Consider the following 25,274-nt stretch of genomic DNA (forward strand, 5'->3'; position numbering starts at 1 on the left):
TTAATCCAACTCATACTTGCCAAATTACCTATAAATAGTGGCATTTGATAGATTTTGAAAGACAGACGTTGGTGATCAATCCAAAAAGATTGGAGAAAGTGGATAAATTCATATTTTGTTACTTTATTTACTTCTATTATTTATTTTATTTCATTTGTTTATATATTTTATTTTATTTATTTTAATATTTATTTATTTTATTATATATTATTATTGTGTTATATTTTCTCCATATTTGTATTCTCGTTGTACGTCGTTGTGTTCCTAAAATTCACAGCACGTTATCAGCACGAATTCCTATCGTTTTTCCCATTAAAAGTAGGTCATAAAGGTATGTTAATTTTTTTCCTCTTCGTTATGATTAATAGATTTAATGTTATTTTGCATATGTAATATTTATTAAATTTCTAATATAAATACAATATTTTATATAGTGTTGCTATGACAAATCTCACAAAATTAGAATTTGTTGCCCTTGATATTAACTGCAATAATTATTTGTCATAGGTACTTGATGCCGAAATCCACCTGGATCCTATGAATCTTGGAGAGACTATTAAATAAGGAAATACGACATCTAGTCATGACAAAAGCAAAAACTATGATTTTTCTTCATCATCATCTCTGCGAGGGATTGAAAATGAAGTATTTTACAATAAAAAATTCCCCATATCTTGTAGAAAATTTTGAAAGAGAGTTATGATCATAAAAAATAGTTATTTTTTCTAAAGCTCGTTATGAGTGAATGCACTTGAGGCTATAAGATTTCAAATCAGTAAGTGATTACAACGCTGTATTATTTAAAATCAGTATGAACTGTTGTCATGCGGAAAGAAAATTATTGATATTCATATGTTAGATAAGACATTTTCTACATTTTATGTCTCGAATATGCTCATGCAGCAGCAATATCGAGAGAAAAGTTTTAAACAAGATTCTGAACTAATTTCATGTCTTCTTGTAGCCGAGCAAAATAACAAGTTATTGATGAAAAATCATGAATCTCAACTAATCGGAACGACACCATTCCCTGAAGTGAATGCTATGAATTTTAATAATAATCGTGGTCGAGGTCGTGACCGTGACAGATGAAGAAATAATTATTATTTTCATGGTGGTCGTTCTAATCATTCAAATTTCAAAAGAACCACACAAAACAATGATCACAAAGAAAAAGTTCTACAAGATAAGAGTTCAACAAGTGTTGAAAATAAATGCTTCTAATGCGAAATGACTGGGTATCCCTGAAGGAAAAAGAAAAAAAAATGTGAAAGAAAATTTTACATACGAAGAATAATGACATATTTGATCCATCCCATATGACAATTTTGGATGTGGCGAACTTCTTTGAATCTTCTGAAGAGAAAATCAGCATATATAATTGATTGAACATCAAGTGTTTCCTTTGACTTTTAAAATATCTAAACTTAATGTTGTTTTTCTATTCATCTCCACGTTTTTTTTCTTCTTAGTAGATGTTAACCTATGTATATTCCAAATGTTATTTTTCTTATTATAATTATTTTCTTTTAATGAAAAAACCTGGATCATTTTCATATGTTGGGTGACTAAAAATGAGCAAAGAAGTTCTATGTTTGGCAGATAGTGCAACTACACATACAATACTTACAAGGATAAAATATTTTTCCAAACTGACAATGTTGGAAGCAAAAGTCAATATAATATCAAGTTCTAGAACCTAATTGAAGGGTTTGGAAAAGCAAATATAATTTTGCCTAAACGAACAAATTAACAATTGACAATGCATTGTTCTCTAGTCAATCAAAGAGAAATCTACTTAGTTTTAAAAATATATGTTACAATGGTTATCATATTGAGACTGATAGAAAGAATGACATGGAGTATCTTTATATCATTTCTATTGTCTCATATGAAAAACGTATACTGGAAGAGTTGCCTGCTTTATCTTCTGGATTATATAATACTCATATACGAGTAACTGTAACATATGCAATAATGAACCTAAAGTTCATGAATCCAGACATATTTACAATTTGGCATGACAGATTAGGTCATCCAAGGTCTACAATAATGAGAATAAATATTGAGAATTCAAATGGACATCAATTGAAGAGCCAAAAGATTCTTCAATCTAATGAATTATCATGTGATGCTTGCTCTTAAAGCAAATTAATCATTAGACCATCACCAGTCAAAGTGGGGGCTGAATCACTTGCATTTTTAAAATCATTAACCCACCTAGTGGACCATTTAGATATTTTATGGTATTAATAGACGTATCCAACAGATGATCACATGTGTGCTTATTATCAAGTTGAAATCTTGCATTTGCAAGATCACTTGCTCAAATAATTAAGTTAAGAGCACAATTTCCTGATTATACAACTAAGACCATTCGTTTTGATAATGCTGGTGAATTTACATCTCAAACTTTTGATAATTATTGTATGTCAATTGGGATAAGTGTTAAACAACCTATAGCTCATATTCATACAAAGAATGATTTTGTAGAATCATTCTTAAAACGTTTGCAGTTAATTGATAGATCGTTGCTGATGAGAGCTAAGCTTTCCATATCTATATAGGGACATGTTATTTTTCATGCAGCATTATTTGTATGCATTAGGCCATTATCTTATTATAAGTACTCGTCATTACAATTAGCTTGTGGATAGGAGCCAAATATTTCCCATATAAAAATTTTTGGATGTGCAGTATATGTTCCAATTGCTCCACCATAACGTACTAAGATGGGTCCTCAAAGGAGGTTAGGAATATTTATTAGATATGATTCCTCATTAATTATCAAATATCTTGAATCCCTAACAGGTGATATATTTACTACATGATTTGCTGATTGTCATTTTAATGAGACAAATTTTCCAATATTAGGGGAAGGAATTAAGAAGTTGGAAACAGATATTATATGGAATGCATCATTATTGTCTCATTTAGATCCCTGTACAAAACAATGTGAACGTGAAGTTCAGAAGATAATTCATTTGCAAAATATAACAAATCAGTTACCAAATGCATTTATAGATGCAAAGGAAGTAATTAAGTCAAATATATTATCTGCAAATATTCCATTGAAAATTGATATTTTAACACAACAAGTTGTCATTAATGAGTCTGGAACACAACATAAGCGTGGTAGCTCAGTGGGTTCCAAAGATAAAAATCCTCGAAATAAAAATAATTAATAGTCAAGAAGTATTGGTTGAGGATGTAAATACCCATGAAGAAATTCATGACATGACTAATGAGGAAGGTGAAATACATAAAGATGATAATGAGATTTCAATAAACTATGTCGTGACAAGAAAAAGATGGAATTAAACTCATGTAATTGTTGACAACATCTTTGCATATAATGTTGTTCTTGATATTATATCTCAAAATTAGGATTCTAAACCAAAATTTGTTGAAGAATGTCAACATAGAAAAGATTGGCTTCGGTGGAAAGAAGCAATCGAGACAGAATTAAACTCACTTTCAAAATGTCAGGTTTTTGGACTAGTAGTCCGAACACTAAAAGGTGTCAAACTTGTGGGATACAAATGAGTATTTGTGAGGAAAAAAGATGAAAATAATGAGGTCGCAAGATATAAAGCAAGACTAGTTGCACAAGGTTTTTCACGAAGACCAGGTATTAATTATGAGGAGACGTATTATCCGGTGGTTGATGCAATTGCACTAAGATATTTAATTGGTCTGACTGTATATGAAAATCTTGACATGCATCTTATGAATGTAATCACAACATATTTATATGGATTTCTTGATTATGATATTTATATGAGAATCCCAAAAGGATTCAAGGTACCTGAAACATATAGATCAAATTCTCATAAATTGTAGTCAATAAAGTTACAAAGATCGCTATATGGATTGAAACAATCAAGACAAATTTGGTACAATCGTCTGAGTGGATATTTGTTGAAAGAAGGATATCAAAACAATCCAATATATCCACGTGTTTTTATAAAGAAATCACAGCCAAGATTTACTATTATAACTGTACATGTTGATGACTTAAATATAATTAAGACTTCTGAAGAGCTTTCAAAAGCAATAGAATATCTTAAGAAAGAATTTGAGATAAAAGATCTCAAAACAAAAAAAAAAAAAAAAACAAATAAACAAATAAACAAATAAACAAACAAAAAAAACTTGCCTTGATTTGCAAATTGAGCATTTAGCATATGAGATATCTGTTTATCAGTCAACTTATACAGGAAAAGTTTTGAAAAAAAATTATATGGACAAAGCACATCCATTGAACATTTCAATGGAAGTTCATTCACTAGATGTGAAGAAAGATATATTTCGACCTTGAGATGACAATGAAGAACTTCTTGGTCCTGAAGTACCATATCTTAGTGTAATTGGTGTACTTATGTATCTTGCTAATAATACAAGACCAAATATTGCATTTTCAGTAAATTTATTAGCTAGTTAGAGTTCTTCTCCTACAAAAAGATATGAGAACGAAATTAAGCATATACTTCGTTATCTCTTAGGAACAATCGATATGAGTTTGTTTTATTTAAATAAATCAAATTTTGATCTAGTTGGTTACGCAGATTCTGGATATTTATCTGATCCACACAAAGCTAGATCTCATACAGATTATCTGTCCATATGTGGAGGAACTGCTATATCATGACGATCGGTGAAATAGACCATAACGATCATTTCCTCAAATCATGCTAAAATTCTTGTAATTCACGAGGTTAGTCGAGAAAGTGTATGGTTAAGGTCAATGACTCAGCACATTCGTGAAACGTGTGACTTGTCTTCTAATAAAAATCTTCCAATAATATTATACGAAGACAACGAAGCTTGCATAACCCAAATCAAATGATGATATATTAAAGGAGATAGAACAAAACACATTTCACCGAAGCTTTTCTACACTCATGATCTTGAAGAAAACAGTGACATTACTATACAACAAATTTGTTCGAAGGATAACCTGATAGACTTATTTACAAAAGCATTACCAATTGCAACTTTTGAAAAATTGATGCAAAATATTGGAATGCGGCGACTCAAAGATCTCAAATGATGTTTTCTTAAGAGGGAGTAAATATATTGTATTAATTTAGGAGTATGTATTATATGAAATTTTTTTTTTTTTTTTAATTTGCTAGGATTTTTTTCCCGTTTGGTTTTTCCTAATAACGTTTTAACGAGGCATATTTCATATATATATATATATATATATATTATATATAGAGCATCTAAGGAGAGTATTATAAATATCATAAAAATAGATGCACAATGCTTAGTATCCTAAAAGTCATGTGTCATTTTTCATATTGTCCACGTGCTTTGTAACAATTCATGCTTGGTGTTCATGTAAGTCCACATCCTACTTGCGACTTTGTCTATAAATAGTGACATTTGATGGATCTCAAAATTATGCATATTAATGAGAATAACAAGAAAATTTCATATATTTCTTATTTCCATAAAATCATATTTTCTATTTCTATTATTCCATAAAATTATAATTTTAGTTATATTTTATTATTTTATTATTATATTATATTATATATATATATATATATATATATATATATATATATTATTTTCTCCATATCCGTTGTGCTCTATTGTGTTACTCAATTTCACAACAGTTGTGATATTTTTGTAATAATAGAATTCTTTTGCTATTTTTCAAGACTTAAAATTAAAATTGGTCATTTATCTTCTTAGTCTTTATTTAACTCCCTAAGCTTTCAAATTAACTATTTGTTACTTGTATTTTAAATTTTTACAATGACTTAATTTTGATGGCATGATTTCATGACCAACAAATTGGGGATATGATTGGCCAAAGTCATTAAGTAGAAAAGTAACGAAAAAAAAAAGTTTAAAAGTTTGAAGACTAACAAAAATCATGAAAGTTTATTCATATAGATAGAACAAACTTAAAGTTTGAATATAATCGAAACTTAAACATTTTATCTATTTGGACCGACCTTAATTTTATAGCCAAAACGAGCATAGTCATTGATAATTTGTTAGTGACTAAGAAGCCGTGTTTCAATTTTGTAACCTTTTTTGTACTAAAAAAATTAATTATATTTCTAAACATTTTATATAAATAAGAAAAGGAAAAATGTCAATTTGCACTCCTAAGCTTTAGGGATTGTTTCTATTTAATTTCTAAACTAATAATTGTATCAATATAAGCTCTATACTTTTGTATGTGTATCAATTTAGAACCTTTATTGCATCCGTTTAAGATAACCTTGTATGAAACTTATAATTAATTAAATCTTCAAGTTTTTATAAATGAATCAATTTAGATTCTCGGTCAAAATTTCATTTGAGAATTGTTCATGCAATTACTTTAAACATCCATTTTGTAAGATTAATATTTGAAGAAGTCTATACACGTTTGAGAATTAATGCATAGTTGAGTTTCAAAGATAATTGTAATTAAGGAGTCTAAATTGACTACTTTATGAAATTTAAGAGTCTAATTAACTCAAATTATAAGTTTAGACGATATTGGTCGAACGAAATTTGGAGGAAGATGTAATCAAAAGGCACCGTTGGTCGTGGTAGAGTGCGTGGAAAAAAAGAAAAAGAAAAAAAACACAATCACCGATGGCTAGTGGTGAAAATTGAAAACGTGTCAAGGACGAATCATATATTGTGCAAATCAATCCAACCAACCTGAATTTGGACGAGTTCGTGGTCAGGGAATTTGAAATGGAAAAAGAGGGACAGAGCCAAAATTACCAAAATATTACATATGAAAGGGAAGAAGGAATAGATAATAATGGATTTTAAAATCAAAGGCAATCACAATCTCATGATTTCTTCATAACAATCTTGGAATGATTTTTATCAAATTCCAAAATAGAACAAAAAAGGGGGAAAAAGAAAACCCAGAAGAAACAGAGGAAAAAAAAACAATGTAAATTATAATCCCCCTAAAAAAATCTATTTAACATAATATTCAAAAACGGTCAACAGTTGACCGGCGGGAAATTAAAGAATGCCTGGCGCGCAAATGAACGGCAAGAAGACGACGGATGGAAATTAAACCGTTAAAGAAGATGACCGACGCGCAATTAACCGGTAAGAGGGTGACCGGAAGTGTATAAGAAGATGACCGGCGCGTAACATAAACGGTAAGAAGATGACCAGAAATTGCAGACCCATTCCAATTGGTGACCGGCGAACGCAGACCCATTCCATTTGGTTCAATCTGTTTCTCTCGTTTCTCTCTGTTTTACTCTGTTTGTGGTTTCGTGAGATTGAAGAACAATGGGCAGAGGAACATTGAGCCTTAAACTGATTCCCAACCTCAAATCTCGGAGAACAACCTTTGTGAAGAGGAAGAAAAGCCTAATGAAGAAGGCATACGAGCTTTCCACCCTTTGCGATGTTCAAACCTGCGTTTTCATCGCTTCTGACTGTGACCCATCAACCCACTTCGAAACTTGGCCTCCCAATCACGATCAAATCAATGCTATGATCCGTTCCTACAAATCCCGCTCTTTCCCCAAACACTCATCCCGCAACTCCTCTTATAATCTCAAACAATTCTTCTCCGATCGCAAGAACAAAATTCTAACAGACACATCTAAACTGCGCCACAATGTTGAGGATCACCACCTTGATTCTCTATCCGAGCATCAATTGAAGGAGCTGTTGGCCACTTTGGACTCCAAAATTGGAGTTGCAGATGGCATGATTCAGTTCATGGATGCCGATTATGACCACTTGATTGAGCAAGCCTTTGGCATGGACACACTTCCTTCTGAAACAGAGGAACCCACTACTGAATGTGACATATCCGAGTTTTTGATTGAGCCAGACGAGTTTGAGTACAATGTGGAAGGTTTTCAATCTCCATTGGAGGACGAGTTTGAATACAATGTGGAGGGTTTTCAATCTCTATTGGAGGACGAGTTTCTCGGAACGCTAGTTCTAAATAACCCCTTTAAGTTCGATTCTTAATTCATTACATAGTTTCTTCATGAGAGTACTCTCGCTCTCTATTCTTCTCTCTGTAAGTGTATTGATTTTAGCATAATGAAAATCAAGTTTCAGTTTCCAAACTTTTCTCTCTCTTATCAACTCTAATTTTTTTTTTTTTTTCTAACGAGATTCGGTGATGAGATACAACTTATACCAAAATAAATTTCATTCAGTAATGAGATCATTTAAATTGTGGCAAGAGGAGAACATCCAACACCAAACAAAATTTTGAAGGCATCAATAACATAGTGTAAACCTATACTCCATTTTTCCTACATAAATGAGTAACAGGCGTGCTAAGTAAAGTTGTGAAAGGAGGTAAAGAAAGTAGGATGATGGAGGAAGAAGATTCTAAGTGTTAGAACTTAGGCATGGGTGAGTTTTAGATAGTATAACAAGTGAAAATTGGCTAAGTATGGAAGCCAAGTGTAGGCATGCATTGATGGAGAAGTATGGACGCATGAGGTTGCATGTGTAGCAACCAAGGCTTGTAGAGGCTAAGTGTTGAAGGCAAGGATAAACTATGCGTTGGTACTAAGGATGAACGCATAAGTTGAAAGGCATGATGCGTTGATAAGACTTGCGGCAGCCAAAGGGCTTGCAAGGTTATTTGGGCGTTGAAGAAAGCCAAAGTGTGGTCAAGAGAAAAGCTATGCGTAGCAAAGCATGCGGCAGCCTCAAGTACGAGCAAGCATGGGCGCTGGGCAAATAAGTGGAGCTACACGATGAGGTAGGCGATCGTTTAGTGGATGAGCAGCGCTACGCGATGAGGTAGGCGATCGTGTAGCAAATGCGCGGAGCTAAGCGATGCGGTAGGCGATCGTGCGGTAAAGAGCGGTGCTAGACGATACGAAGGGTCGCGCTAAACGATAGCGTTAAGCGATGGGGCGTTGGCACTACACGATCGGCATCAGTGCTAGACGATGAGTTGCACGACAAGCGCTAGACGATAGGCGCTAGGCACTAGACGATGGAGTATGCGATGTACACAAGGCGTTGAACTCGATGCACGCTAAAGTTATGCTATGAGGCGAAGGCCTAATGCTTGGTTGATATGATAAGACTAAGCTATGCATGGGCTAGGACATGCGTTGGCTTAGGAATATGCGACCAAAGGAGGGACGCAATAGCCTCTAAGTAAGCTATGCGTTAGCCATATTGGGCGATGCATTGTGGAGGTTGCATGCGGCCATGTGGTTGCAAGCGTTGGCTTGGGAGCTAACCCTTGCGTCGATAACCAAGAGGAAAGGATCATCTTAGTGATTGATCAGCTAAGCCAGCTGTCATACACAGGTTTGATATTATCCCTTGAGGATGAGGTGGCAGCTTGATGTTAAAAGGAGAACATGCAGCTGCTAGTTTAAAAGGGGAAGCTCGACTTCAAAGAGAAGTTTGGAGAAATTTACTCGACCAAATGGAGTAATTTCAGAGCCATTCAAACCTTGAGTGTGTCTAGTTGCTGAGGTTGAAATGCCGGAAGGAAATTCTAGCGGAATTGAGCTGGAGAGTGAAGAATCCGGCTGAAGGTCGAATTCTCGGGTAAGTTTGGGCCAATCTTGATGATCTGAGGATGTCCGCTCAACCACGAGGAATTCTGTGCTGAAATTTTAAGTTAAGCTTGCTAAGACATTTTAGAGAATGTTTGTAGAAGGAAATTTCTTAAGAGAAGGCCTGGAAAATTAGTTATTAAAATTGTAAGTTAAATCTGGAATCTTGAACAAGCAGACAGCTGCTTGGGTTGAACAAGCAAGCAGCTTGAAGGGCTTGACGATGAGGCGGAGCACATGCGTTGGAGGCTGAATTGGCGCAAGGACGCGCTGAGAAGCATTACACCATGCAACGCATATTGAAGCCGTAAGCGCAAGTGCTGTGTGGGTGTTGGATCCTGCAGGCAGGTGCACAAGGTATTAGGCGCAAGGTTGCGTTGGAGTTTATGAGCGCAACCAGACGAACACATGGGGCATGTGTTGATGTGCCACAAGACGTGCGCATGAGCTAAACGATGGGTGCAAAGGTTTCTATGCGATGGGCAGTGGGCGTGGGCTGAAAGCTTAGTCGCATAATGTCACAATCACACTTTCCGAAGCTTCACTTAGCGATTGTGCGGCACTTGTTTCCGCTCACAAACAGGTCAGCCAATTCGAATACGAACAGCCAATGGCACACCGGATGCCTCTCGCAACCTCCACCCCCGTTTTAGAGAAAATGGGTTTGGAGAAAAGGTTTTCACAAACAATTTGATTGTAAGAATAGAGAAGAGAAAGATTGTAGTAGGCTAGAAAGCAATAAGCAACAACAACAGCTTTATAACATATCACTCCGGGTATGGGGAAGTGATGGTTAATCTTATCCCCATATAGTGCATTCTGAACAAAAACACATCCGCTGCCCTTGCATATGGAAATGGACGAGCGGTCACTCACTAAGAAAAGTACATATAAACCTAACTACCTAGCAAAAGGAAATACATACGCTACCCTTGCATCCGCTACTCTTGCATATGGTATAGGCTCCCTTCGCCAAAAGAACACCGATCTCCTTATGAAATGGCTATGGAGATATTGTCATGAAGAGAATGCTCTGTGGAGACGTGTCTTCAATGCTATCTACGGGGTCGAGGCTCTCGGATGGTCCTCAAAAGTTGCCTAAGAAGGGAAGGAAGTCTAGATTTTGGACTAATATTTTAATGCATAAAGAGCACTTCTTTATTTTCACTGAGTTCATTGTTGGAAATGGGAAAACAATCAGATTTTGGGAGGATAGATGGTGTAATTCTCAACCCCTTGTGTTGAAGTTCCTGATAGTTTTAATTTATCCCTAAAAAAGAATGTTTTGATTGTTGATTCTTGGCGTGCTTCCAGCCAATCTTGGAACTTGCGTCTTAGAAGACGGGTGTTTGATAGAGAGTTGGGTGACTTGGTGGCAATTTTGGAAGTCCTAAATTCCTGGACGCCTCTTGATAGTCCTGACCGCCTCAATTGGAAGCTAGATAGCTTGGGAAAGTCCACCAAAACTACCTTTCTAAATATTACTTAGAGAACCTCTCCTACAGTTTTTCCTCGATCCCTCGCCTACAGAAGCTTAAATACTCATGAAAAGCTTCAAAGGAAACCTAAAAATTCCTCCCTCTGCCCTTCTAGTTGCTGCCTTTGTTTGAAAGTTGAGGAAACCCTTGATAACTTATTCCCTCATTGTGAGTAGTTTGCCAGTAAGGGGTGGTCTCTTTTGTTTAGAACCTTTGGGTTGGTATGCTGCCTTTCAAACAAAGTTGATGACTAGATGCTTGATGGGTTTGACAGTTTTGCCTACGGTGGCAGAGGTAAAATCCTTTGGAGATATGCTACTCGCTCGCTCTTATGGTGCATTTGGAAAGAAAGAAACAGCAGAATTTTTTAAGACAAGAATGCCTCTCTTGATTTTTTTAGAAGATTTGTAAAAATGGCCATGTCGAGCATAACCTAATATCAGAAAAGACCAAAACACAATAAATTTTCAGGGCATGGAACTAAATAAGGCATTGGTATTTTCAACTGAATCACAGTTTAATTGCCCAAAGATCATAGTTCCAAGATATTTGGTCTAGAAAGCGAGATTCATAAAATAGTGACCCTCCTCCATTATATCCCCTTATTCAGTACATATGGAAAAAAAATGAAGGTTAAGATAAGAATCAATTACAACTTTTGAAGCCAAATTATGAACCAATTTCCCCACAACAGCAATCAATAAATTTGTACAAGCATTTCATATCAAGCACTACCTGCTACAAGCTCATCCACCACAACGCCAGTTTTATGCATTCCAACCAATGTTGTACATATCTCATCCAAAATCTCATTCTGCTCATAGCAAGCAATTAGCACTCCAAGTAACCATATCTTTGTATAGCATTTCATAAAATAGTTAATATGCCCATTAATGCCAAACAAAACAATCATTGAATTCTAAGAATTAAACTTCTTTCAGTCTAGCGTTTGATCATATACATACTGACTTGACATTGAATCCAACACAGAACATTCAACAAACACCTTGCGGATATCGATCATATCCAAGCAAACAGAAAAGCAATTAATGGAAGTAATTTCAACATGAACATGTGAATCAAAATTCAACTCCAAAACATGATTAGGTACCTGTTTTTCCTCCTCATTCAAATGAACGATTAGAACAATGCCTGTGCGTGTAATTATCGGGAGTCGTATGCTGCAATAACATCAATTTGCAAAGATTCAAGCAAGAGAAAGCAGGTTCAATCGAAAGTAATTCATGTAATTGTTACCTTCAAGAGCCCACTTCGATTCTGTTCGGCAAAATGATTTCCGTTCAAACCAACCAAAGTAGTGGGTGTGTTCGGAAACAACTCTCCTCTTTCTTTCCCTCTTAAATTTCAATTTTCATAATATTTATATCTCATACATTTAATTACGCATATTATAGTTCAAACTCTCTATTTTTGTACTAAAGAAAAATACTCTCTATTTCAAATTAATTTATATACTTACATACTCTCCAACAAAAAATTATAAATTGCATGCATAATGGAGATACTTTCATTTATTTTGATCATTATACCTTAAAAGATGTTTATTTTGATCCTTTATTTCAAAATTGATTCATTTTAGTGTTATACTTTCTAAATGTCTATATTTTAAGGATCAAAATGATCATTTTCTAAAGTATAGGACCAAAATATAAATTTGAAAGTACAATAGCGAAAGCAAACATTTTGAAAGTAAATAAATCAAAATAATCAATTCCAAAAGTAAAAGGACCTCGGTAGAATTTAAATCCAGATTTTGAAGAAAAAAATTATATAGGCTCTGTTTGGTAACCATTTGATTTTTTTGTTTTTGTTTTTATTTTTAAAATCTAAATCTATAGATACTACTTTTACCTCTAAATTTCTTTTTCTTTATTTACTTTTTACCAATGATTTAAAAACCAAGCCAAATTTTGAAAACAACAAAAAGTAGTTTTTAAAAACTTGTTTTTGTTTTTAAAATTTGACTAAAAATTCAATCATTCTACTCAAAAACACATGCAAATCATTGCAAGGAATGAGGAGGAAATAGGGTTAATTTTCAAAAACCAAAAACAAAATGATTACCAAAGAGTGTCATACTTTTTTGCTAGTAAAATTTAAAAGAATCAACATTTTCATATATCTCATGACATAATAATCTGAATTACAAGGAGATTTAAGGCTATATATATCAAACCATGTAAAAAGAGGACTCATAACTTACAATTTCTAGAAATGTAAAGGACTTGGAAAGATTGGAAAGCCAAAATCTGCCATTCATAATTCTCCATATAATCTAAAGGTTTGAACCTATTTTGACACTTTCAAGTGAAACTTCAATGTATTTGACCAGATTTTGGAATAATAGGACTTGACTTGACATTGTATTGAGCTTAGAGGGCCCCAAATCTAACACCAACATGAAGGAAAATGACACAACCATGCTTGAAACATGAAGCCAAAGATTGCAATAAAGGTCAAATTTACAACAATAATAGCATCCAACAAGACCTCAAGATCTCAAGAATGATATATATTTTAGGTGTATAGTTGTTATATTGAAAGATTAAGGATTTATTGAATACTTTTGAAAATTTAAGAACTTAAGTGGATATAAAATTTAAAATTTAAGAAAATACTACACTTTAAAATTCATCAACTTATTCAGCACAAAATTGAAAATTCAGAAACCTATTTCACTTTTAAAATATCATTGGTGAACTTAAAAGTTTAAAGATTAAACTTGTAATTTGACCATCATGAATTATAAATTTGGGTAATTAGTAGCAATTTTAGGGTTAATAATTAAGTGTACAACTATATTTTTTTAAAAAAATTACAAATGTAGCAAAATCTATCACTAAATATTCTACGGCTTCTTTTAAATAGAAAACAACTGGAAAAATATTTTCAAATATAACAAAATGTCACTATCTATCCATGATTGAAACTGATAGGCATTGATAGACATCTATCAGTGACATTTTGTTATATTTGAAAATATTTTCAGCAATTTTGTCCATTAAGACAGTTATCCTATATTTTACTACTGGGAGTGTCTATCACACATATACTCCAAGAGCTATATCTAAATTTTACTATATCATTGTCTATCAGAAAAAAATACTATTGACCAAAATTATCAATGAAAATTTAATTCAATGTTGATGGAGTCTCTTTTATGTTTTAAAGTATACTGTCATTGACTGATAGGTAGTGATAGTGTTCATCACTTTCTATCGGCGACAAGTTATCGGCAAAAGTTATATGAGCAATGAACAAAATTTTATCAAAAAAAGCTATCTACCAACAAAAATTGAAAAAGAAAATATGCAAGTTATCTATCATACCTTCATTTTCATTCTCTCTTTTTTAGATGTTTACTATTTTCTTCTTTTGTTTGATAATCCCACTTTTATCAGAGTTCTTTGGTTGTTTTCCATCTGTTCACAAAATTTAGATACTCTTAATTACTGTTAGAGATGGAATTTTAGTTACTGACATAGTGTAATCTGTAGATTGATGTTGTCTATCAGAGAGGATGAAACAAGGAAGAATCGAGGAAGGCGTGCGATCTATTAATTTCGAAACAAGGAAGAATGAATGGAGAAGAAGAACAAGGCGTGTGATTGCAATCTGAACAATAAATGGAACACTCGAGTTGGTTGAATCGTGAGAAGAAGATGAACCACTCGGGTCAGATCGCGATTAATTCCAGTTGCACGGGTCAAATGCCGATTTCTTGCGCTGTCACGCACTTGGGTCGGATCATTTCCATGCAAATATTTTTACATAAATTAAATCCTTCTAAATATTTAATCAATTTAAGTATACATAAAATTAATTTTTTCCTTGAATGTTTTAAATTGACTCTAAAATCTAAAAACTAAATGGAACTAATGTCCAACAATTTAAGATAATTAAACTCAATTTTCTGGAAATGGGGATGTTACAACAAATTAGGAAGAATAAGAGCTGGTCTAGACTCGAGATTATGTTTTTTCTTTTCAATTTTAGAGGAAGATATCAAGACGTTGTTTGGTATTTTTCTATGACCTCAACAAAAGAATAAAAAAATTGTCAAACAAAATAGAGAAAACAGATGAGAAAACGAGGACAAGGGAGATGGAACCCAGATCTAAAACTCACAAAGACATCCTCCATGGAATGTCTATTTTGTTGTAGTGTACGCACCACATGGGCGCATCATACTTCCTGTTGGAGTCACATTGTCGTAAGTATTCAAAGTCGTATGCCTATATCTGCGCACAACACCTCCCCCTAGATCCAGTCGCTTTCACGCAAAAGGGTTTTTATGTATTTATTTTTATCATTTGATATTTTCTAGGGAACATATCACATTTTTAGGGATGAAAAAAACTTAATCGAGTGTTTTAGATACTAATGCGAACAAATACAAATGGCTAGAGTAAGCGGCGAATAGAGCATTTGGACACCTTTCCTCTCTCTTAATTGATTTTCACGATGAAGCCCTAAAGAAGATCTTGACTTCAAAATTGTCAATCAACCTAAATTACTTAAATGCTCCCGACATTAAAATCATTGTTTTAATTATCATTTTTAACAAAAGGGATTATGTTTTCATTTTATAAAATTAAACTTATAAAATTTAAAAGTCGCCTAATTATAATTATAATGAGGCAACTTTTAAAATTAAACTCCAAAACTGAGAATTAAAAAAAATTAAAAATCTATTTTCCCAACCTTTTAAGAGATTTAATTTAACTCGCCGAAGAGTTGATATGAGGCATTATTTTTCCAAATTATACTCTAAATTTAGTAACGTATGACATTACTAGTATGTTTTTCTTCAAACATTCTCAATTTTCTTCAAATTTTTTTTCAAAGTCCAGCCACGAAGTCTGATAAGTATGAATCATAGTTCTAATATTTGTTCTAATATTTTAAAATCTATTTCATATATTCTGTGCTCTCGATACTAGCCTAGACTGAATATCCAACGAGATAAAATCATCTTGATCAAGATGACCGACTTCTTCTCTGTCTAATGTTTACTTAAAATTAAAACCTCCATTAACACTATTGATATTTTCCAAATTTAACATTAATTTACCAAACCTATAACGAGTTTTCTCGTACTAAAAAAATAAAGTTTACTAAGCATGGTTAATATTTTTCTAATTGATAATTAGTTATCAAACACCTCAACAACTTTTTTTTTATTAATTTTTTTAATGACAATTCATATGACTATGATCCTAAAAAACAATCACAGTCCAAAACTCTAAAAAATAGATTTTGTTTTCCGCCAAAAACGATTTTTTTATTTTACAATTTAATGACTCTGAAGAACCGTTAGTTAGTTATAGTCATTAATTATTGACACAAGAAAACTATCATCTCGGAGGCGTATCAAGAACATGAGCCATTAACCATCTTTGCTTCTGTACACAACCAAAAAAAAGTTCTGAAGCTTTACATTATCATGAAATTTGAATCTTCAATATGGCCATTCAATAGTATTAAAGAATTTGACAATAAAGGACCCCAAAGCATGAACAATTAAGGTTATATTTACTCCTATTCTAGCTCTATCTGATTTCTTTATCTTGTTTTGTTTTTGGTAAGACAAACAAAAATGTATAACTTGAGAAATTATCCTTTCAGAAACCGATGATTTTCCATTACAAGGTTTAAGTGAAGAACCTCGAATACGCTACGGGAATGAAAGCATCTGGATATTTTTCATGGCATGAAAAAACCTTTTACACAAAGAGTACATAAAATGCATGAACTTTTGGAAACTTGGAAGTGCCTCAATTCCAGCTGCAAAAACAGAAATGAAGGTTATTCTCCATTACTTAAAATATTTAGGCATTTGAAAATGATAAATCAGATGACATTTTACCAAGAATGAGCCTCAAATGAAGGTAGCTTAAGCATGTCTTCAATCTGAAGTAAGCAACTTTTACAATAGCATCTACATTCACATGAAAAGGTAAACGATTATTCAATAGGGAACAAAAATAACATCGAAATGTAATTAAAAGGCAAAAGGGTAATTCTAGAATGGTTAACTACCATTTTATTCCCTATCCTTCCATCGTTGACAAATTTGAAAAGTTAATGAATTGGGAATGAGTAGCTTCAGAACTACCATTTTGCAATTTCTTGTATTTTAGAACTTGCATGCTTGAGTCATTAAGTGGTGGTGATCAAAACTATTTCCTAGGGTTGATTCCATATTGGTCGGAGGTTTTTGAATATTAGATATAAAGGTCTTGTTCCTCAACAAGGTTGTTATATCCAATTTCTCAAAGGGGGAATTACCAGAGGGGGGGCTATCTACAACCTACGACCTTGTGAAAAATTATTAAGAATCCGCTCTGGTGGTGGATGGTTAGAGAATTTGAGGCTCGAGGACCTACCTACTGGCTCAGGTAAATATCTAATGCACTCCCTGACGAGTTAACCACCTCTTCCTCGTTTTGTTTTTATGTCTAAGGCTCTTTTGGAGTGGAATGAATTTAGCTAATGTGCACAGAGTTTAGATGAGAGGTTGTCATGTCAAATGCACCTATCAAGATCGGTGAAACTTAACAAAATCTTACGGTCACAATATAGGACCCAAAAATAGTAAACACGGCCAAAATAAGTCACCCAAAGGGCCCAAACACCATGTATATAAGAAAATTTTTATCATCTGGTACGATGTTTTTGGAAGATCTAGCCAGAATATAGGAACTATAATTGATTTTTAAAGGGTCAGGGAACAAATTAAAACCAAACTCAAACTATATATGGTAATTTAAAAGTATAATATCCACGTAACACCCTATGTCAAAATCAATTCTCATCAACACAACTAAAAAGTCATCACCACCAATTTTTTTGCTTCTGCTAATAGCCTAATCCTATAAAACACAACTTTGCATGAAACGCTCTTACTTTGCATGAAACGCTCTTACCTGTTGCAGGATTCAATTTGGGAGAAGAACCGTGTAATGCAAACTTAGCATAAGTTAATATTCTGACTCGTTGTGAAACACCCAACTTTCTCATGATGGACCTCAATAAAGCACTACGCATAGTAGTGAAAATGAAGATTGTGAAGACAAAGATGCATCAAGTCAATAAATTACTCAGTATAAATTCCACTTTTTTTCTTACTCTGTGCGTAGTACTGTGAGAAAGTCTGAAGGCAAAGATTCCATGAATGAAGATATGTCTTCCATCTTTAACAACTTCAATTCCTGCTTAAGATTTCTTTTTTCTTCATTGGACATTCCCATCCCTATAGCAGATGTACTATAAATGAAGTGATAAAGTTAGTGGTAGTCAGCTTTATGTTTCACAAGTGACTAGAAGGTAAAATTACCTTTTTAGTCTCTAGGTTTTCAGCAATATCTATGTTTGATCCCTAAAGTTTCAAAATGCACCATTTTAGTTCCTAAATTTTTTTGAAGTAGGTATTAAAATGTCCAGGAGTAATTTTTATCAATATTTTAAATGTTGACATGTCATTTTAAATTAAAAATAATCATTAAGAAAAGTTATCTTTTTATTTATCTCCTCCCTCTACCCTCTGGTTGACCTAATTATATTGAATTATAAAAGATAATGGAAATACAAGATAAACCAAGTGTTCGAGGTACTTAAACCCCTCACAATCTTGATAACACTCCCAAACCCTAATTCACTCACCAAAATATTGCATACCCCCTTCTTTTCCCTACTCGCTATATTTATAACCAAACTTCTCTCACAAACTCTTTATCTAATGATGGATATACCCTCCCTCTAATACCATTCCTATCACCCTCCTTCCCTCTTCTTTAATTATTGTTTTTAATTTAAAATTTCACGTCAACATAAAAAGAAAATTACAGAACCTTAAAAAAGTAAATTTTAACATCTTAAGAACCAAACGAACCTTTTGTCGAAAACTCAGAGGCTAAAGGTAATTTTTTCTTGAATAGAATTATTCAAACTATAATTTTTGGAAATCAGATTCATATAACAGAGGAGATACCGTCACTATAAAACAATTGTAATACATAGTTAAAGTTACGGGCAAAAAATCAGATTCATATTCACTGCTTTTCTGTCTGGAATGAGTAATTAACAGTAGTGAAATAAATGTCTGGTTTGAAAAGAATATAAATTTTGGTTGTTAATTACTCATCGCAACTGTTGGTTCTATATCAATGCTACTATGAATGTTAAAATTTTAAATTAATTAGACATGAATGATGTCCCCCATTACAATCTCACGGATTAGAAGTTAGAACTATATCAGTTCTAAAGTTTCCTACATTATACCTCGTCAAACCGACCACAAGATATCCTATTTGATATTTGCATAATTACTAGTTGCATAATGTCAAAATATAAACTAAATGCTTGTGCTCAGAATTCATAACAATCAATAATAAAGTAAAATAATAATCACCTATCAAATGATCTTCCAGTGAAAATGAGAGGGAAGTATTTAGAGTACTTTGGAACACCAAACCATTCTCCTAGTTGAAGTATTTTATCTGTATCTAGCGTAATCATAGCCTTCCAGAGCCGACAATAGTTCAGTCTAAATTCTTCATCCAACTGTTTGTAGATTCCATGATCTAGAAGAACTGCATTATTTGTTTCATAAATGGACAGTATATGGGACAGGCTAGAATGATTCAACATCTAAATTCCAACAAATCAAATCATCAAACGGCACGTACCTAGAGTAAAGCCATCATTTAAACTGTCCAGAGAAACCAATATATTGCCAGGGTGTGGATCACCATGCACGAAACCATGAACAAAAATCATCTCAGCAAATACTTCAACAAGTGCTTTAGCAACCTACAATATAAACCAAAATGAAGACAAGTTAAGCAAATTGATTTCCAAGAGTGTTCTGAAAATAAAGTTGGGAAAATAAAATCCTTTATTATTTTTTTTTTATTCGGCCAACTACAGTGTCTTAATCCTGAATTTACTTTTAAAAAAAAAAAATACACTCTAGGTAACAGAAATTACAAAAAGAAGAAAAAAGACATCTTGCTTCTTCAATATAGGGCTCTCAAGGATAATTAAATAGTTCATTTTTACATGAATCACATACAAAATCTTGTAGAGTTTCCCATCTTTTTTTCTCCCATTCTTCCCCCCTCTCTCTCTCTCTATATATATATATATAATTTGCATGGCTGAGTGACCAAAGATGAAAAACTACAAGTTCAGACATCAATTGCAGATTAGACTCAACCAAAAACACAATAAAATATCAAAATATATTCTGAAAGTAGAATGGAAGATGCTGCCACAAAAAGCCCAGATGGTAAAGTTGAAGTTGAGAAAAGAGTTCAAGTGAATGACATACGTGAAGACCTTCTAGCTATATATGATGACACTGGAAGGTAATTTTCTTCTACTCCTACGACCAAGATCCTCAGCTCAGCCAACCTCCATTACAAGATCAGCTTAGATGAATACATAAATATGCAGAACTATTGAAATACAAGAATGTAGAAACTCTCAAAGGTTATAGCAGTCAGCATGGCATTAGCAAGGCTTCTCAATTATCCTTGGATCTCACTCACGACCCATATCATATACATCCATCCACACAACAACACAATACATTTCATACTCAACATGATTGTGGTCACTGTGGTCCACTTCGCCATGATGTTTTTAGTAACCTTTCAAGGTTCCACAAAGCAAAATTACCAAACAACACGATTTTGACCGTCTGAAGTTGGCCTTTTCTATTACTATGTAAATGCAAAAACAAACCTTCGATGGCTCTATGCCCGATTGCTTCATAAATTCAATATCATCAACCTGAAATTAAGCAACTTTAGTTAACAAACTGTTAGCCAAGCTTCTTACACTAGTATCACGTATCACAAAACATGAAGTCATAAATACCTTATACCTTTACAAATGCATGGTCTTAGCGTTAAATAAAAAGAAGTTGAAACAATTACTAAAAAAAGGTCAGATAGATTTAAATACCTGATGCCATAAAACAATAGCAAAAAAGTCATACCTTGTGTCCTTCACAGAACTCCATTGTGAGAACTTGCCTTGTTGTAAATTCCTATGTGTTTAAAGTTATCAAATTACCATTGCTGAATAAACATCTAGTCTCATCTCAATGAACCCAAAAAAAGTGAATGCAAAAACCATTTCAGGCACCTTCATAATCGAACTTGTCAAAATATAATCAAGATTAAATTCTTTTTATTGTGGCCTGGTTGCACACAAGACGGTTAATCGAGCGGTTGGAAAGCGTCAAACGAGTACAGCCTGTGGAACATCAGGGGTTTTGTTGGGGCATTGGAGGAATGAGTCGGTGTGTAGTTTGTTGTGACTGATTTTTAGGAGAGAACCCAACTCTCTCAAATAGCGGCTGCCTCGTCACATTTATCCTTAGGAGGTTATCCTTATTACACAATAGAACATATCTGGGTATCTTTTCTCGTCTCTTGGTAAAATTATGATTGATTTGCAGGTGGAATACTTGGATACGGAACAGAATAATAGGAAAGCTAATTTTGGGAAACCAAACCTTCAAGACAATGTGTGTTTTTAGGGGCAGGTGATAAGAAAGCTATTTGAATGTTAATAGGATATTGAGGGTATGTTAGTAATTTGGCTAAGGAGTTCTTTGGAAGAGTTTGTTATAAATATGGTGAGTGAGAAGGATGAAGGTAGGCATTGATTGAGTTGGCTTGGGCTTGAGTGTTCTGAACACTCGAGAAAGGGAGGGTCCAAAATCATCAAATTACTTGATTTATTGCGTACTTCTTTGTCTTTTATATTGCAATACATTTTAGGTTCTATTAGTGGTAAAAAAACAATAATACATGACAAACAAGAGCCTCAATTTCCATACCCAATACACTTGAGGAATCTTGACCAAATTGTTCTTCTTGAAGTTTTCAGAAGTTCCCTCAGCATTTCTAGCCTCCTGCATGAAATCTGCACACCACAATGAATAAGCATCATTACTTTACCAGTAATTTTGGCATATCCCATTGAAAACAGTTCAAAATAAAAAAAAATTCAACCAAAAAAAAAAAGTACCGATTTAAAGTGTAACTTGCTGATAGGGCCAAATTCACACGCCTTTGTTCCATCTTTTTTTACCATATTATCCAAAGTTGAAGAGGCAGTACTTTTATCCCAAGATTATTTAACCTTCAATAAACTAATAGATCTTTTGTTTGTAGAAAATGCTACTTCGTTATACATGAAAAATACATGAACTTACTTTTGAAGTTTATCCATATCATCTAAAGCAAAAGGCAAGTATTAATCAATGAAATCATCGAGTCTCTAAAGCAGAACATTCTAACAACCATAAGCAACAGTTTTTTCTTTTATTATCATTATTTTTAAAATTAACGCCCTCAGTAAAAAAATATTTTTAAAAAAATTAAAAAACACACACATACACAGAGAAGAAAACATGGACAATATTTCATTGCCTTCGAGTGTCACTCAGTGCCTTCTAAGCTAACAATTCACGTAAAATAATAATTTGTAGGTAAGACTACATAAATGTGTTATATTTTAAATTAGTGTGTTGACAAAAAAAAATGTGTTACAAAATTGCAAAATGGGTTTTAGAAACAATATATTTATAAAATCAAATTGAAAAATGGTTTTTAGAAACAAAGTTTAGAAGTTACAACCAAACAAGCTACAAAGTTAACATACCCAGTGTTGAAAGCCCAAGGCGCACCCTCAAGGCGAGAGGAGACAAAAAGGCAACGCCTGAGCGAGGCGTGGCACAATGAATGAATGAATAATATATGTAGAGCATAAGCTTATATACATATCTCAAATCCTTAAAAATAATAATAATAATAAAGGGTAAAAGAATCCAAATGTCTAAAACACCAAATAATAATCTAATCAATAAGAATGAACAAACCCCTAAAAGTAAAAGTTTAAAACATCATCAAACGTTAAATTCATAAAATGTAACAAGATTGGAACAAGATTGTAATAAACTCTTAGGGAGTATTTGGGACTCTAACTTGGAGTGGGTTGAGTGGGCTATAATAGCCTAGTCAGCTTTTGGGGCATGTATTAAAATAATGGAGAGTAAAGGTTATATTAACCCCCGTTTTGCTACAATAAAACTATTTACAATGCGATGGTTAAAATAACCGACTCTCCCTCGACTCTACCTCGGTGCTTTCAAGGCGCTGTGAGATGAGGCACTTGCACCTCTTGTAATAGTTGGACAACCAACTTCAAACGGGCACTCGCCTTAGTGGCGCCTCACGACACCTTTTTGCGCCTTGGCTTTGAAGAAGTCGTGGGCCCAACGAAGTGCTCTGTGTTATTTATTTTTACAATTTTTAAAATATGTTCGATACCTAATAAAGCCAGTTGACGAAGCCCATGAAGAAAAAGCCCTGGTGAAGATTTTTCATGCAGAGAATATTTGATTTGATATTATTAGCCATTTACTCGATTCATCTCCTTTGATTTCTTCAACTTATTCTTGTACGACGTCTTCTTCAAGGCTTCTTCTACAAACAAACGACTCTTCTTCAAGCTTTCAGAACTGCAAACGAGTGACTCTTCATCAGTTCTTCAAAGCTTCTTTTGCAAACCAATTCTTCTTCTTCAACGATCCTCCTATTTCTCTCCTATTTTTCTCCTTGGTTTGTTTTGAAGTCTAAGTTAGTGAATCAACTAGTTTAAACGTTCCTCTCCTATTTCATACTCTTCTTGTCAAGTAGGTTCGTGCTCACTGCGATACGTTATATTCATTTATTTACTCACTTTTCGAAAACCATTGAATCGCTGATTTCATTAAATGGGTTAAACGTTAATCTTCTATCGATTGGCTTTGTGGTCAGTGCTCACTGATTTTGATTTTTTCTTAATATTTTCTAAAAATTGAAACCGTGTGAATTCTTTGGTAGGTTCTTAAATAATAAGATTATATTATAGTATACAAACTAGCGCTATATATTATATCTTAAGATTTCGTGAGTTGAGAGATCTTTTAAAAATTTTGTTTACTTTGTATTCTATCTTATGATTAATTTATAGTATTATGTAAATTGAATTTCATTATATTAAATTTTTTTAAAGTTGTTTCTTCGGTAGTAGGTGATTTTTAAAGTTTAGTTACTATTTTTTATTTCTTACATAATATGATGGGAGAAGGAGAGTAAAAACGCAAATATCCCGATGGACGATATGTCATACTAGAAAATGAAAAGGATACAAACACTTGCAGATGTATGTTGTGGAAAAATCACCAAGGGTGACATTTTTCAGTCAACACAACCTAAGAAGCACAGATATAGATACGGATACGATACGGCGGTACGTTAACTTCTAAAAAATTAAGATACGGATGCGTTGAAGATACGTATTATATATATATATATATATATACACACATAATGTCTAATTAATTGCTATAATACATATTTTAAGTTACATTATAATAGATTCAAGAAGAGAGTGAAAACTTGAAAAAATCCGTTAATGTCGACTGATTGTTGAGTGAATAGAGTAGACGGTAGGAAAGAAGTAGAAGATGAAGATTGAATAATGAAGTTGAGGATGAAGGAGGTATGAATCATGATTTAAATAGTGAGAGAGAAAGGAAGAATGAAGATTTAATTACGTTACGGGTTTTTTTAAAAAAAAATTATGTTTTATCATTTTTAATTTATTTTGTTTTGGATTGCTCAATTTAAGTGGACTTTTATGTTTGGAAGTAATTTTAAAATTGTTGAAATCACTTTTGTCATTTGCAAAATCACCGTGAAACATGTTTAATTCTTCAAAACTAATTTTGATGATATGAAAATTGCATTTAAAAGTGTAAATTTGAAAATTAAATTAATTTTGAATAATTAAAATTGTGTTTTCGAGTGATATTAAAAATGAAAAAATTGATTTTTGATGATTTTAAAATCAATCCTAAACACGCTAAAATAAAATGGGTTGCAGGTTGGGCCTTTTAAATGGTTGGGCTTAAATTTGAAACAAAAAATTGACCCACGTATCCCCTTCACGTATCTGGAAGCAGATACGCGTATCTGAAAATTAAAAATAAAAATAAAAAAATCAGATACTCCAAATCACGTATCTACCACGTATCTGGACATATCCGTATCGTATTCGTATCTAATACCGATTCTCTGCACAATTAGAAGTATCTGTGCTTCCTAGAACACAACACTTAGTTGGTAGAAATCGAAATGTTAAAAGCATGTTTAAAGTGTCCAACTAATGTAAG

The 25,274-nt window shown here is 33.1% G+C and overlaps 2 protein-coding genes across 11 annotated transcripts in view; one reads left to right on the forward strand and one right to left on the reverse strand.

The window, feature by feature from the left end:
* The first annotated feature begins 7,030 nt into the window (after positions 1-7,030).
* Positions 7,031-8,069, forward strand: LOC120070035 (agamous-like MADS-box protein MADS1). Its single transcript, XM_039021897.2, has one exon. The coding sequence runs from the start codon at positions 7,273-7,275 to the stop codon at positions 7,966-7,968; it is 696 nt and encodes a 231-aa protein (XP_038877825.1). The 5' UTR covers positions 7,031-7,272; the 3' UTR covers positions 7,969-8,069.
* An 8,482-nt stretch (positions 8,070-16,551) lies between these two features.
* Positions 16,552-25,274, reverse strand: part of LOC120068818 (Protein kinase superfamily protein) — a 30,503-nt gene continuing 21,780 nt past the window's right edge. For 2 of the 10 annotated variants that reach the window (XM_039020460.2, XM_039020453.2), the window contains exons 8-17: positions 22,718-22,774; positions 21,891-21,976; positions 21,042-21,092; positions 20,786-20,833; positions 19,726-19,849; positions 19,449-19,629; positions 18,167-18,304; positions 17,965-18,077; positions 16,905-16,976; positions 16,552-16,822 (exon numbers count right to left, since the gene is read on the reverse strand). In XM_039020460.2, coding sequence (XP_038876388.1) covers positions 16,713-16,822; positions 16,905-16,976; positions 17,965-18,077; positions 18,167-18,304; positions 19,449-19,629; positions 19,726-19,849; positions 20,786-20,833; positions 21,042-21,092; positions 21,891-21,976; positions 22,718-22,774 — 980 coding nt within the window. In that variant the 3' untranslated portion in view covers positions 16,552-16,712. The remainder of the gene's footprint in view (positions 16,823-16,904; positions 16,977-17,964; positions 18,078-18,166; positions 18,305-19,448; positions 19,630-19,725; positions 19,850-20,785; positions 20,834-21,041; positions 21,093-21,890; positions 21,977-22,717; positions 22,775-25,274) is intronic. The other 8 variants (XM_039020472.2, XM_039020467.2, XM_090306123.1 and 5 more) reach the window with 5 other exon arrangements.

The sequence above is a fragment of the Benincasa hispida genome, chromosome 1, assembly GCF_027475165.1.
Source record: "Benincasa hispida cultivar pf3 chromosome 1, pf3_genome.v1.1, whole genome shotgun sequence".
Taxonomy (NCBI): Eukaryota; Viridiplantae; Streptophyta; class Magnoliopsida; order Cucurbitales; family Cucurbitaceae; genus Benincasa; species Benincasa hispida.

Excerpts from the sequence above, each read along its gene's own strand:
- LOC120070035 (XM_039021897.2), top strand. The coding sequence starts at position 7,273 with ATGGGCAGAGGAACATTGAGCCTTAAACTGATTCCCAACCTCAAATCT.